Source organism: Triticum aestivum, chromosome 1A (assembly GCF_018294505.1).
Source record: "Triticum aestivum cultivar Chinese Spring chromosome 1A, IWGSC CS RefSeq v2.1, whole genome shotgun sequence".
In the NCBI taxonomy this organism is placed as follows: domain Eukaryota; kingdom Viridiplantae; phylum Streptophyta; class Magnoliopsida; order Poales; family Poaceae; genus Triticum; species Triticum aestivum.
The window spans coordinates 12,616,960-12,630,409 of NC_057794.1; the positions used below are offsets into that span (position 1 = coordinate 12,616,960).

At 46.2% G+C, this 13,450-nt stretch overlaps 2 protein-coding genes across 2 annotated transcripts; one reads left to right on the forward strand and one right to left on the reverse strand.

The window, feature by feature from the left end:
• On the reverse strand, window positions 1-2,672 carry LOC123070201 (uncharacterized). The gene is made up of 2 exons (XM_044493309.1): window positions 2,387-2,672; window positions 1-1,514 (listed from the first exon to the last, which is right to left on the reverse strand). Exons 1-2 carry the CDS (start codon window positions 2,432-2,434, stop codon window positions 96-98), a joined length of 1,467 nt encoding a protein of 488 aa, XP_044349244.1. The 5' UTR covers window positions 2,435-2,672; the 3' UTR covers window positions 1-95.
• Window positions 2,673-11,172: 8,500 nt separating this feature from the next.
• On the forward strand, window positions 11,173-12,819 carry LOC123070268 (uncharacterized). Its single transcript, XM_044493419.1, has 3 exons — window positions 11,173-11,312; window positions 11,407-11,447; window positions 11,640-12,819. The coding sequence occupies exons 2-3, from the start codon at window positions 11,445-11,447 to the stop codon at window positions 12,765-12,767; spliced, it is 1,131 nt and encodes a 376-aa protein (XP_044349354.1). The 5' UTR covers window positions 11,173-11,312; window positions 11,407-11,444; the 3' UTR covers window positions 12,768-12,819.
• Window positions 12,820-13,450: the final 631 nt, after the last annotated feature.

The following is a 13,450-nucleotide window of genomic DNA, read 5'->3' on the forward strand; positions in this document are numbered from 1 at the left end:
TACAATAATATCAAAAACTGGATTCCGATGCAAGAAATTAAATGGTTTTGCACAATCCTAGGACCAATTAATGCACCCAGAATGAACAGAAGTCATCATATGGCCTTTGGATGGCAGTGTGGCGCACTGTTTACTTTGTTCCGACGAAATCTTGGCACTAGTGATATCAGCATAGTCCACAGAATATTCTTTAGTCCTATATTATCAGTCCCCTGATAAAGATATAGTCCTGTACAAAATGGTAACCGTACTGTATACAGAATCAGTATCCTTGAAGCTTGATCTCCAGATATGATTGCCAGAACAGCCGACGGTCCAGCCAGCAGAAGTGCCATATAAAAGCTAAATTCCGCAGAAAACTTGAGCAGTTTGATTGGTCCAGTCGAGTTTAATGTCTTCCCCGGCCATTGATGTAGCATCCAAACGTGCAAGTAGGACAGAGCCGACGAAGAGCTAGAGACGCGAAACGAGCCTCTGAACCAGGACACCAACATTTCCGGGTCATATACAGCTGACGGAACTGCTAATACCATGAGTGGGTTTCGCAAGAGTAGTTGTACTACTACTAGGCCCCGTGTGGCAGAGTTGATACGCCCTTCCCGACCAGCATGATCAAAGTGATTAGTGAACCATACAATCAATACAATGAACTCCGGCATGTAAAGACTTATGGCGCCACTCCCTAGCCACTCTGCGGCCATTGTGCAAGTTGCTATCGGTAGCATTATAAGATAGAACTTGTGCAGCGCTAGCAGCACCTGTACTGCACCAGGACTGGTTCCAATAGGGGATGCGGCTATCATCACTGCTAGTGCACCTAGAGACGAATTGATGAACAGAAAGAAGTGAGAGAGAACAAAAGTACCGCCTTGTTGTTCGCTGAATTGAGTACATATCACGAATGATAACTGCAAACAACAAGAAATCACTTCCATTTTCATCCGCCCCTGGGAACTCTCAGGGCCATGTACAAATACAACATCTTCACTGCTGTCGTGATCTCCAAAAGAGCTCTCTCCAAATACAATCTCCTCACCGCTGTCGTATGTTTTCTCTTTTCCTATACGCTTCTCAGCGGGGGGTGTGATAATGTTGTCGTACTGGAAACTAGGATTCTCCTCAAATTTCTTGGCAGGATTCTCCTTAAATTCATTCGCAAGTACACCTATGAAGACAAAGAAGATAACAGGAACGATAGCAATTCTGATATACCTTTTGTTGATCAGAAGTAATAAGACATAATGTAGCAGCACCACTGCGGCAGCTCTGTAGCAAGTCTGACCAAATCTTTTCAAATAGTACCACAGCAGCAATCGCAGCCCCACAACGACCATGAGCACGCTGAAATCCTCCTTATATATTATCAGATCTGTATTTTGTTCATTTAGCAGGGACCCGAATGATTGTGCAACCATAAAAAGGACGACTGCTGACTCCAAAAGATGATGGCACTCGTACACTAATTTCACTTTGCTTTCAAGTCCAAGGGTTGATATCATAAGTTGGATATAAGCCTGATAGCAACACAGTTTTTCGTCAGATGGTTTGGAGACAAACTAGTGTTGGCTTGTTATCTTGAATTAAACACAATACCTAAACTGATGGTGGTTTTCAGGAAATAAATGTGTAACAAGTTCGATTTTGAGATTTGCCAGGGCTTGCAATTTATGAGATGCATAGCAATGCCCTAATAATTCAATTAGTTTGAGGAAGATTGTGGAGAATTGCAATTTACTCACATCATGTCAGGACATGATATCTCGAAAATAAGCTACAAGAGGGACGACTCATGAAGGCACAGAGCCACAGAGTAGCAAATAGTTTATTTTTTCTTCGATAAGGGGCTTAATAAGCTTTTTTTTCTTTCCGAGCCGTGGGCTTAAGCATTTCCTTAAGTTATAATTTCACATCAAGCAATACAAGCAAAACTTTGCTAGCAAGTAATCCCTATATTAAGTTACAGAGGGAGTAGCTAAGCTTTTAAAGGAGCGATTACGTATTACTCTTGAAACATACAGACTTCTGCAATAAAAACAAAACTGAGATGAACTGACGGACACAGCAGATTGAATCTTTTACTTCTCAGCAGTAAAATCAAAGCTATGGTTTCTTCTATTGGTTTTGTTTGAATTGAACAAAGTAGGGTTCCGGAAACCAGATCCTTCCGCTAACTTCTAGTTGATCTTTTTGTTTTGAAAGGAACTTCTAGTTTATCGGCTAGATAACTTCTGATCAACTGTATGCTAGTGATTCAAAGAGTAAAAATCACAGGGCTAGATATTTCAACATCTTTACGTAGATGGGGCAGATAAATTCGATTTTCCAAAGGACCTAGAGAAGAATCTAAGCAAACAGAGATATAAATTTGCTTTGATTCAAGGTTTACCTTGTAGAAGCCTCGATCACGCTCCGAGTGAATTTCCTTTTTCGCCATATTCTTCTCGTAAGAAGTAAAAACACAGTTCCGCCGGATCGTCTTCGAAATAGTCGACCAATTGGTTGAATTTCTTGTTCAGCTGAGCGGAGCGTGTATGTACATCAATCGGGGTGATCAAGGCAGGACAGGAAGAAGCTAGCACCTAATTACTCCAAATTCCGGCCGGCCGCCTTGTTTAGGGCTCGCCCCGTCTTGAAGCTTGTTTGAGCTTCAACACAGCTGGCTCGAATGATTGGGGGAGGAGATGGGAAATGAGATAGGGACTTGGTTCTAATGTCAACAGGCCCCATTTGAGTTGTAATTTTTTGGGAGCTCGATAAACTAAACTCTAAATGCAGCTGGTAGCAGCTTGTGGCAGATGTACGGGGCTATGGGCTGGATAATGCCGACCACCGCGGCATGTGAACTATTGGGCACTTTTGCGTACAACTCCTTTTAAAGTAAGGACAAAGCTTTTAAATATTATATTTTGGATGAGTTGGAGGAGAGAGAGGAGCAGAGAGAAGGGAAGCAGGCTATCGATTAACAGCCAGCTACAGCACATGCTTCTAGGCATGTTGTGAGAGAAGAAGGTGGGCCATGTATAAAAAAAATACATATTCATATGTAACTATTGTACTCCCTCCGGTCCTTTTTACTCTGCACATTGGATTTGCCGAAAGTCAAACTTAGCTAAGTTTGACCAAATTTATATTAGAAATTATTAGCATCTATAATATCTAATAAATATAATATGAAAATATATTCCGAGATGAATCTAATGATGTTGGTGTTGTTATGTAAATGTCAATAATTTTTTATATAAACTTGGTCAAAGTTGGATGAGATTGACTTCAGACAAACATAATATGCAGAGTAAAAAGGACCGGAGGGAATACTTGACTGCTGTAAGGTTGTCTATAGATAATGTGGCAAGACCATATAGCCAACAGTTGGCTATACTATTAACCATGCTCTTATATAAACGGGAGTAGGTGGGGCCGAACCGAACTGTCTTTGTCATTTGACATTTAAATATGCCTTTTGGCCCTCTGGTGGAACCTAGTCACCACTGCTCAAGTCTTAGGCTTAGGCATGAGTACTCACATTTTTCTAAAATTTCAGGGTTTTTCAGCACTAATTTCTCGGAATAGACATTTGCTCGTGGATAACAAGGTGTATGTATCAACTTTACCAATCTCTAGATTTGTTAGCTCAATCTCCTAAAGATGCTCCTATATAGAAGATGTGTGTTCCTACGTCATAAGGTTGAGTCTACATGCGTGCATGAAGGGCATCTCCAACAATGTCCCCTGTGTCCCCCTCATATTTCTGGACCGAATTAACCGGACACTTTTAGGCCTCCAACGCTATCCCTTAATTGTTCGTGGGCATATTCAGATATCCAAAATTCCCTACTCTGTGACCAAATAAAGGGAGAAATAGGGGAGTCTGGACATGTCGGTGAACACCGCCAACAATTCGGACTCGAACCCCACTCACCATAAATCAAGTTTTCCTTGAACACCCCTCCTTTCTCTCTCCTCTTTCCATTGGACAAGGGGCGGACAAGTAGGGTATTTAGGTGTATAGAAGTAGATGACCGGCGCTCTCCCCACTGTTCGTGCACACATATGAACGTATCCAGGGACATTTGAGGGTATTCATTTAGGGCATCTCCAACATTGACCCATAAATATCTCTGGAATATGTAGGGACGTGGTCCATGGACATGATGCTGGAAGGAGCTATTCAATGTTAATCATAAAGTATCCGGTTGGAAGGAGAAAAAGTAGATGGGGATCATGCAAGTGATGATATATTTGTGGTTTAGTGTGCGGCTGGGAGGAGAGAGAGGAGAGAGGCACCATGCATGTGATTGGTCAAGTGGATGTTCGGACTCCGACAAAGCTCCGCCACGTTTGTCTCTTGTATGCTGGAATCCATACGTCTGGACTGCTAAGAGGATATATACATGTCTTCGTTGGATGGCAAAAGTATTTCGAACACCGTGGTTCGGACATAGAGTGGAGGTTTAAGAGTCCGTCTTGGAGATGCCCTTAATGAATAGCACTAGAGTTGGAGATGCCCTAAGGATCAACATCTGTGATGTGTTTCTAAAACTGGTCTAAAAGCATGATTAGGGCACCTAAGGTGCTACCGTGTTTCACTACTTCTCCTTGCTAAATGTTCGCAACGTTTTGTTTTCCTTTAGTGTATGGAGCCAGTTAAAGAAAATGGCATGTATGTGAAGGATCGAGGATCCCGCATCACCAACAAAGACTGTAGCGGCCGCTCTGGTCGGCACCCTATCGAAGGGCCTGCTCGTCACCCCCTCGTCATGGGTCGTCATGGGGACGACATCATCCGAAGGTCGTGGCCGCATTGGCTGGCACCCCTGCTAGAATGCCTGCTCGTCACCCCCTCGCCATGGGTCGCCACGGGGACGGGATCACCTGGAGGTCGTGGCCACGCTAGCCCGCATACCTATTAGAGTGCCTGCTCGTCGCCCCCTTGCCATGGGTTGTGATAGTTTGTCACTGGGACCCGATCATCCGTAGTTTGTCGCTGGGACCCGATCATCTAGAGCTGCTCTACTGGCCAGTGTCCCTACCAAGCTCGGGAACCATCGGGGGAAGTAGCAGCTCCTGTCCCCCTTCTGGCCCCTTTGGTGGACCGCTGGGAGTCACCACACAACCACCTCATCTCGCGCATCAAGGGACGCTCTGTGTGGGCTGGGTAGGCGTCATGGACCGTGGTGCGCTCGCCAAGCCATGTCGTGTGGTTTATCGGAGCCGACATCATGGTTTATCACTAATTACCAGTCGAAGGCTGATGCCTTGCGTAGTGGGCGTATTTTTTATAGCTGATCGACTTCAGCATTTTCGTCATTATAGAGATTCGTGACAACGAGCGGCGGTGGCAATGCACTATGCAAAGAGGCGAGTTGTGCCTCTGCAACGTGGTGCTTCGTCACTATACTCACATCAACAAGAAGGGCGGCAACGATCGCAACGTCGACTTTCTTATAGGTGAGTGTTAACTCGACATCATAATGCTCCTCCTCCTACCATGGTTGAGGGGAACCACCATCTCGCTATCATGCACCTCAACACTGGCGTGAGGCTTCTCTCCCTTTACCTTCTCCTCCTCCTCCTCCCATGGTTGAAGGGCCACCACAATACCGCTCTGTCTTGCACCATCACATGAACATGATGCTACACCCCCTCTCCCTTCTCCTCCTCATCACATGGTTGGAGGGGCACAACTACGTCGATGTCATGCACCGTCACACCAAAGTGAAGTTGCTGCCCTCTCCCTTCTCCTCCTCCTCCTCCCATGGTTGGTGGGGCACCACTACGCCGTTGTCATTCACCGCCCTGAGGCTGTTCCCCTTTCCCTTATCCTCACTCCTCCTCTCATGGTTGGAGGGGAACCAGTATGCCGCTGCCATGCACCATCGCACCGTCGTGAGGCTACTCCCCTATCCCTTCTCCTCCTCCTCCTCCCACGGTTGGAAGAGCACCACTATGCCGATGGCATGCGCCGCCACAACACCGTGAAGCTCCCCCCTCCCTTCTCATCCTCCTTCTCCTCTCATGGTTGGACAAGCACCACTATGCCGATGCCATGCACCATCGCACCGATGTGAGGCTACTTCCCTCTACAATCCCTCCTCCTCCTCCTCCCATGGTTGGAGGGGCACCACTAAGCGGATGTCATGCACCATCACGCCGATGTGATGTTGCTCCCCTCTCCCTTCTCCCGCTCCTCCTCCCATGGTTGGAGGAGCACTACTGCGTGGTACGATATGTACCGCCATAACACGTAATGCTGCTCCCCCTCTTCCTTCTCATTCTCCTCCTCCTCCCATGGTTTGAGAGGCACCACTACGCCGTCGTCACTCACCCCGATGTGAGGTTGCTCCACCTCTGTATCCTCCTCCTCCTCCCATGGTTTGAGAAGCACCACTACCCCATTGTCAGGCACTATCGCAACGACGTGATGCTGCTCCCCCCTCCCTTCTCCTCCTCCCACGATTCGGTGCCTGTGTGGTATTGCACCTCCTCTACCTCCCTTACCTAGGAGGTGGCTCCCCGCATGACAACCAGAAAAGAGGTGTTGGCATGAGTAGCCATAGCGATGGGTGAGGAGCAGCCTCATAATGGCGACGACAACGATTCGAGTGAATCGACGATGGCGAGACTTTTGGGCGACGATCATGGCGAATCGGGGGGGGGGGGGGTAATTTCAGGTGGAGACTTTTCCGAAAAATAGGTGGCGACAAGGAAGAGATATGGTCTGGGTTAGTCGCCAGTACGAATTTATAGCAGTGGAAAGTCAATTAGCCGCCATGCCGGTTGTTTTGTTGATTTTTTTCAACAACAAGTGCTAGCTAGGAATTGGAGGGGAATTGGTATAGCTCCCTCAGTTTTTTTAGAGGGAAGGCATACGCCCGACTTTATAAATAAAGACACAAGGCAGAGTAACAACCATAACAAACCGAACCCAACACAGAAGGCATACCAGAGTATCAGGCCTACAACCAGTGGCACACAGGCAGAGAATTCGAAAGGCATGCAGGCCCAGATAACATAAGAAGAGGAGTGCAGGCCAACAACCTACTCCTAAGAAGAGAAAAGGACGACGCCATTACGCAGGGGCCTCAGCAGCTAGAGAGGATAACAGGTTGGCAGAAGCCCGAACTTTAGTGATCATCACCTCCACATCGTCTCGATCGGCCGACTAGTCAACAATTTCCACTGTTGCAAGACGATACACATTTTAAACAGGAAATCGACAGGTTTGTTAGGGAATACACCCTCAATGGTGAACTTGTTCCTAGTAATCCAAAGAGCCCAGCAAAGGACGCTAAAGCCCGCCCAAAAAAGTCTCTTAGAAACACCCTGGAGATTAGAAGAAAGCAAACGGAGTTCAGCAAATGAATTGGGGGCTCGGGTAACTTGTAACCAAGAACGAACACAACACCAGGCCAACTTGGCAAGCACACAGCCAAACAAAATATGGTTGGCATCTTCCAACTGAGAGCAAAGAGCACAATGCTCAGAACTAGGCCCATTCCATTTATGGATCTGATCAGCCGAAGGTAGCCCGCCCCTGAATGCCTGTCAAAGGAAAATTTTAATCTTGGGAGGGACCTTGGCCGCCCAAATAAGCTTATATTTAGAAGTAGGGGGGGCCAGATATAAGTCAAGAATACAAAGACTCGATAGAAAACTTCCTAGAAGCTACGTGGGGCCAGACCATAGTATCCTCCTCCTCTGAGAGCACAGGGAACAAAGCAGCAAGGCGATGCCAGTCTCCCAACTCTGCAGGGGAGAGGGGTCTCCCGAGGCCCATGTCCCAGTTATTACGGGAGAGCTCCGGGTTCGAACAGTAAGAAAACAACACAGGAAAAGCAGAGGCTAAAGAAAAGCCGCCAGAACACCAATCCAACCAAAAGCGAGTGGAGGCACCATACCCCACAACAAACTTAACATGCTCATCAAATAGGTCATGAACTCTGACCAAGCCTTTCCAAAACTGGGATCCCCGAGCCGCCGATGCAAAGATGGGACTGCTAGAAGGAAAATACTTAGCTTTCAAGAGATCAAACCAAAGGGTACTGGAAGAAGATGTCATAATCCTTCACCACCACTTGATAATCAAACATTTGTTCATTATCGCAGTGTTCAAAATGGCCAACACCCCAAGGTTTTTGGGTCTGCAGACGATTTTCCACTTCACAAACCTATACTTGTGCTTGTTATCAGCAACATTTTAGAAAAAGGCCCTCTATGCTTATCAAAACCATCATGAGTGCCGTGGGAGAGCCTATAGAAGCCCATGGTGAGCATGGGAAGAGAAGAAAGACATGCATTAATAAGGAAAACCTTCCCAGCAGACGTGTTGTACTTGCCATGCCACGCCATGACCCTATTGCCCACTTTAGTAACAAGATGTTCAAACTCTTCTGCACATAAATGGAACGGAGAGATGGGGAGACCGAGGTATTTGAAAGGAAAGGAACCTAGACTGTAGTTGAGGAGCCGAGAAACCATCAGGGCCTCATCATCAGACACACTAGTTACAATCACCTCAGACTTAGAGAAATTAATTTCGAGCCCCGACAAGGCCTCAAAGCATAACAGAATAAATTTGAGATGGGCAACACAAGCATCATTCAGCTCAACCATAATAGTCATATCATCAACATATTGGAGATGGGTGATACCCTGCGGCAGCAGGTGGGAGATAACAGGTGAAATGTGACCAGCGGAGGCAGCCCGCTCCAACATACAGGATTAGGAATCTGCCACAAAATTAAAGAGGAAGGGTGAAGACGGACCGCCCATCCGTAGGCCCCCGTCGTTGACAAATATTTTACTAATATTACCATTCATTGCAACTGTAGTATGACCACCGGAGACAAGTTGCATCACCCGATGCACGTACGCAACCTCAAACCCCTTAGCAAGGAGAACTTGTCTACAAAAATCCTAACTAACGGAGTCATAAGCTTTCTCATAATCAAGCTTAAGAATAATGGCACGAGACCCTCTAATCCTGAGATCATGCACAATCTCATGCAAACAAAGAATACCATCAATAATGTATCTGTCCTTAATGAAGGCACATTGAGTAGGATTAATAGTACGATGGGCAACAGGAGAAAGCCTAGCCGCAAACCCTTTGGCCGGAAACTTGGCAAAATTATTAATCAGGGCGATCGGGTGGAACTGAGATATCAAATCTGCACCCTTGACCTTTGGGATGAGAAACAAGATAGCATAGTTAAGTCTGGAGATATCCACAGTCCCCAAACAAAACCCTTGAATTACAGCACACACCATAGAACGCAAAGCCAGCCAAAATCTCTGGAAGAAAGGGATCGAGAAACCATCTGGACCCGAAGCAGAGTTCATGTTAGCAGAATTGATCGCCAACTCAATTTCCTCCACCGAAAGAGGAAGCGAGAGAGCGAGATTTTCCTCATCAGACACACGTCTGCACAAAGCCCACAAGTTGGGAGAAACCAAAAGACTAGAAGTCGGCTTGGCAGCAAGCAAGGAAGCGAAGAAATCATGCACGTGCTCAAGTATGAGGCTAGGGTCAACCACATGCACACCATTAATCAACAAACTATCAATCGAGCACCGGCAACGTCTACCATTAGCAATAGCAAAGAAATAGACAGTAAGAGAATCCCCTATCAGGGACCAATTAATCGTGTCACGCTGCCTCCAATAAACCTCAGCCTGATGGTGGAGCTTCATGAGGAGAGCCTCAAGGTCGTAACGCGGCTGCCATCTCATGGCAGACAGCCCGGAGGCATCAGCGACCGCATCCATCGCAAACACCTGGCCCAGCAGAACACGTTTTTCTTTCCAGTCTTCAGCTGCACAATTATGGCCCCAACCTTTGAGAAATTTCCGAAGTTGATAAGAACAAAAATTTCAATCATCCATAGGCCCAAACGACCTCTCTCTAGAGTTAAGAAGGAAGACAATTTTCCCAGCCACCGGGTCAGGAAAACCATCAACCAGCAGCCAAGAGGTGTCAAATCGAAACCTGGAAGCCTTAGATGAAGCAAATACACCCAAATCGAGGGTGAAAGGGGAATGGTCTGATCCCACATGAGGCAGGGCAGAGAGAGAGGCACGGGGAAAAGAGTGTCCCACGAGGAGGAAGTAAAAACGCAGTCCAAGATAGAGCGGATAGGATTGGACTGGTGGTTAGACCAAGTAAAACGCGAGCCGGTCCTAGGAATCTCACGAAGAGCACAATCCACAATAAAATAATTAAATGCATCCGCCAAGGGCCAAGAAAAATTCAAAGTATTTTTGTCACCTGGGGACCTGAGCAAGTTAAAATCGCCGCCAATCAGCAGGGGAGGGGTGCAAGAATCAATTTTGGCCGTGAGCTCATCCAAGAATAGCGAGGAAAGAAAATGGTCCGCCGGGCCATAATCCACCATAAGCTCCCACAAAACATTGGGACTTCTGTGTAGCACCACCATGCTAGCCCAGAAGATACCATGCTCAAACGCAATAAAATCAAAGGAGTCCAATTTCGCACCAATAAAAATACCACCAGAGTGCCCGGAAGCCGGCAAACAGCAAAGCTCCCTCAGTTTTGAGGCCAAAAAGATACCTTTTAGGAATTAATTAAATTTTTTGAGGAGCTATTGTTTTGAGACTTCGGTTAGGTGCATTTTATCTCCTCAAAAGATGCCAATTTGAGAGATTGGCTAGAGATGCCCTTGGAAGTTGGAACCGGCCAGCAACAACCGCGTGAAGCTAGTACAACTGTACAAGTAATCTGAGAGTTGTTGGACAGAGGACCACACTTGCAATGTACCTTCGGTTTTTTTTGGTTGAATTGTTAAGGCTGGTCATAGTGGGGAGTAACTTAGACTAGTGTCATGCATATGACACTAGTCTAAGTTACTACCTTCATAATGCAAAGTAACATAATAGTAGTATCATAGATGACTTCATTTATTAGCTCATAGACTCATCTTGTCTTGGAAAGCGCTATGTTACAGTAACATATTATGTTACCACCTCTCATTAATTACTTGCTACATAAGCAGAATTTTCTCGAAGTGTGCTATGTTACTAGCTAAGTTACTCCCACTATGACTAGCCTAACTGAGCAAGGAGACAAGCAAAAAAAAATGCAGCCTGACTTAACCAGATTGACTTGACCTGGCCGTGCACTCAAGTAGGCGCTCATCCATGAACCCATGATATCTTCTGGGCAGCATGTTAGGTTGCTCAGTTTCCATTCCGCCAAATAGTTTAGACGGGACCGGCAGTCCCTACGCTAGGATTTCTGTGTTGTACCTGCAGATGCAGTGAAGCTTCTGGAAGGGCGGCCAGCTTCCGGCAGGGTAATTTCCTTGTAATTTCTGTTGGCTTGAGGCTATATATGTGCTATCATCATACTTGGTTGCTAATAATGGAGGGGGATAAAATCTTTGCTAGGGACTTCCTCGGTTGAATTAAACAGAAGTGACCAGCACATGGTAAGAATCCAGTCTTGAAGCATATTTGGTTTCCTTTTTATTCAGCCTTGTTTGAATGAATTGAATTGATGCATAGTTCATCGTGGGTGTGCTTTTTGTCGCGTTTATTTTGCTCTTCTAATCTTCTCTTCGAGCTCATCAAGATTGAAGCTGTTCTTCTAACTTTTTCACGCTGTATTTGTTGTGCACCAGGACCCCATGAAGAACCGGGTGCGAGCCTTCACCGAAGGTGCCGTGATAATGGTATGCCCGGTTCTTCTTGCCATCTCACTGAAGAAGGTCGACGTGAAGAACGAGGGAGACGGGTTCGTACGATTCAGCATCTCTACACTGGCCACCTCCACTCTGGAAGCCGGTTTACTACCCTTCATCTGCCTCTCGTTAGCGAAGCTAACACACACGTTCGTCGCGGACTTCCTGTTTGTGGCCTCGAAGTTGCTCATCCACCTCTGCGCCCTTCTGCTGACGGTCCTGGTCTATGGCATCATACTTCTTATCGATCTGGAAAACCTCAGTTACATGCTTGTTCTCTTTCCCTACACATTTGCAATCTTGTGGTGCTACAACAAGACCAGGCGGAATGGCCGTAATGAGGATGCACAGCTGTACACGGAATATCAACAAGCTAGGCTGGAAAACTCGATCGATTTCGCAGCCGCTGTCACTGCGCTTCTGTTTCTGGGGTTGGAAGGCCTGGCGGCGTTAGAGCTACCGAGCAGCAGCGACGCACCACCAGGACTGCTTGTTGCGTCGCTTCCGCTGAGCTTCTGCACTTGCCTGACGGGCGTATTCATCATGCTGTTGGCCACGGTGCCTCCAACCACAACACAAGAGGAAAGCAACGACGCGTGCAACACCGTCGAGGTTCTCAACTTGGGTCTGGCCTTCGCGTTCTCCCTCAATGTCTTCTTCTTCACGGCTGCCTTGCTGGGAGAGCTGGCGTTGCTAGTGTGGGTTATGCCGCTGGTTTCATTTTTCGCATGGATATTCGCAACTCTTTTCCAGCAGAACGTGGGCGAAGATGTTAAGCCGGCGTCCATGGAGCTGACCAAGGTCACCTTTGCGGGCTTCTTGGTTGTCTTGGCGGCCATCAGTAACACTCCAGTCAGCAGCTACGCCTCTGCGTTCGTGCTCTTCAGCGGAGCAGCTGCCACCGCAGGCCTCGGATGGAGACTCTTGACGCACAAGACGCCTGCGCCCAGTGCCATGGTCAAAGCTGCTGATTTTGCTTCTTTGTTTACCCATGTGTACGCTTTTATTGCTGTTATTCCGTTTGCAGTTGTGGCTTCCAAGGCTCTGAATTCTCAAGTAATGAGCTGAAACTTCTGTAGCCTAATAAACAGTCAGCAGGTGAATCTCACTGAGGACTACATACAAGATCCGAACTAGCGGAACCGGGTTCTACCGAGGTCCTGCCAGCCAATTATTGTGTGCCATCTGTCCACGTACACATACTCATAATTTCCTTTATCACATGGGATTTTTCTTTCTTTTTTGCTGGGACCCAGGCACTGTTTAGCCATAGGACTTTATTGCATTTAACATAGTTTATTCTTTCACCCCACGTACATCCACCAATACTTTTAGTTGACTCTACAATCTGTACCACTTCTAACTTCCGAACCAATGATCCCATTACAATCCGTTTGCAGATTTGGTTTCATGACATTTAAAGCTTTAAAACGAGACCAATCCTCAACATGTTTCGAACCAGTTTAAATTCAAATGTTGATACAATAATAAAACTTATATGAAATATGAGATGATACATTAACTAAACCGGAATGAACCAATAATGAAAACATGCAAAAAAATTACCATAATTAAACTTATATCAAAACCCAGATGAAACACTAATGAATTATGGAATAAAACAATGAAGAAAACATGCAAAAGGGAATGCATGAAAAAAATGAAAACATGTAAAATAGCAATGACACAAAAATGAAATCGTATAGGAAAAAAAAGTGAAAAGAACACTTCTAGAACTCAGCCCAACCATG

What these genes read in the sequence shown, in the direction of transcription:
- LOC123070201 (XM_044493309.1), bottom strand. Translation starts at nt 2,434, where the DNA reads ATGGCGAAAAAGGAAATTCACTCGGAGCGTGATCGAGGCTTCTACAAG. An exon ending in GTGATCGAGGCTTCTACAAG is followed by an intron (nt 1,515 to 2,386) that starts GTAAACCTTGAA and finishes TGTTGCTATCAG; the next exon opens with GCTTATATCCAACTTATGAT.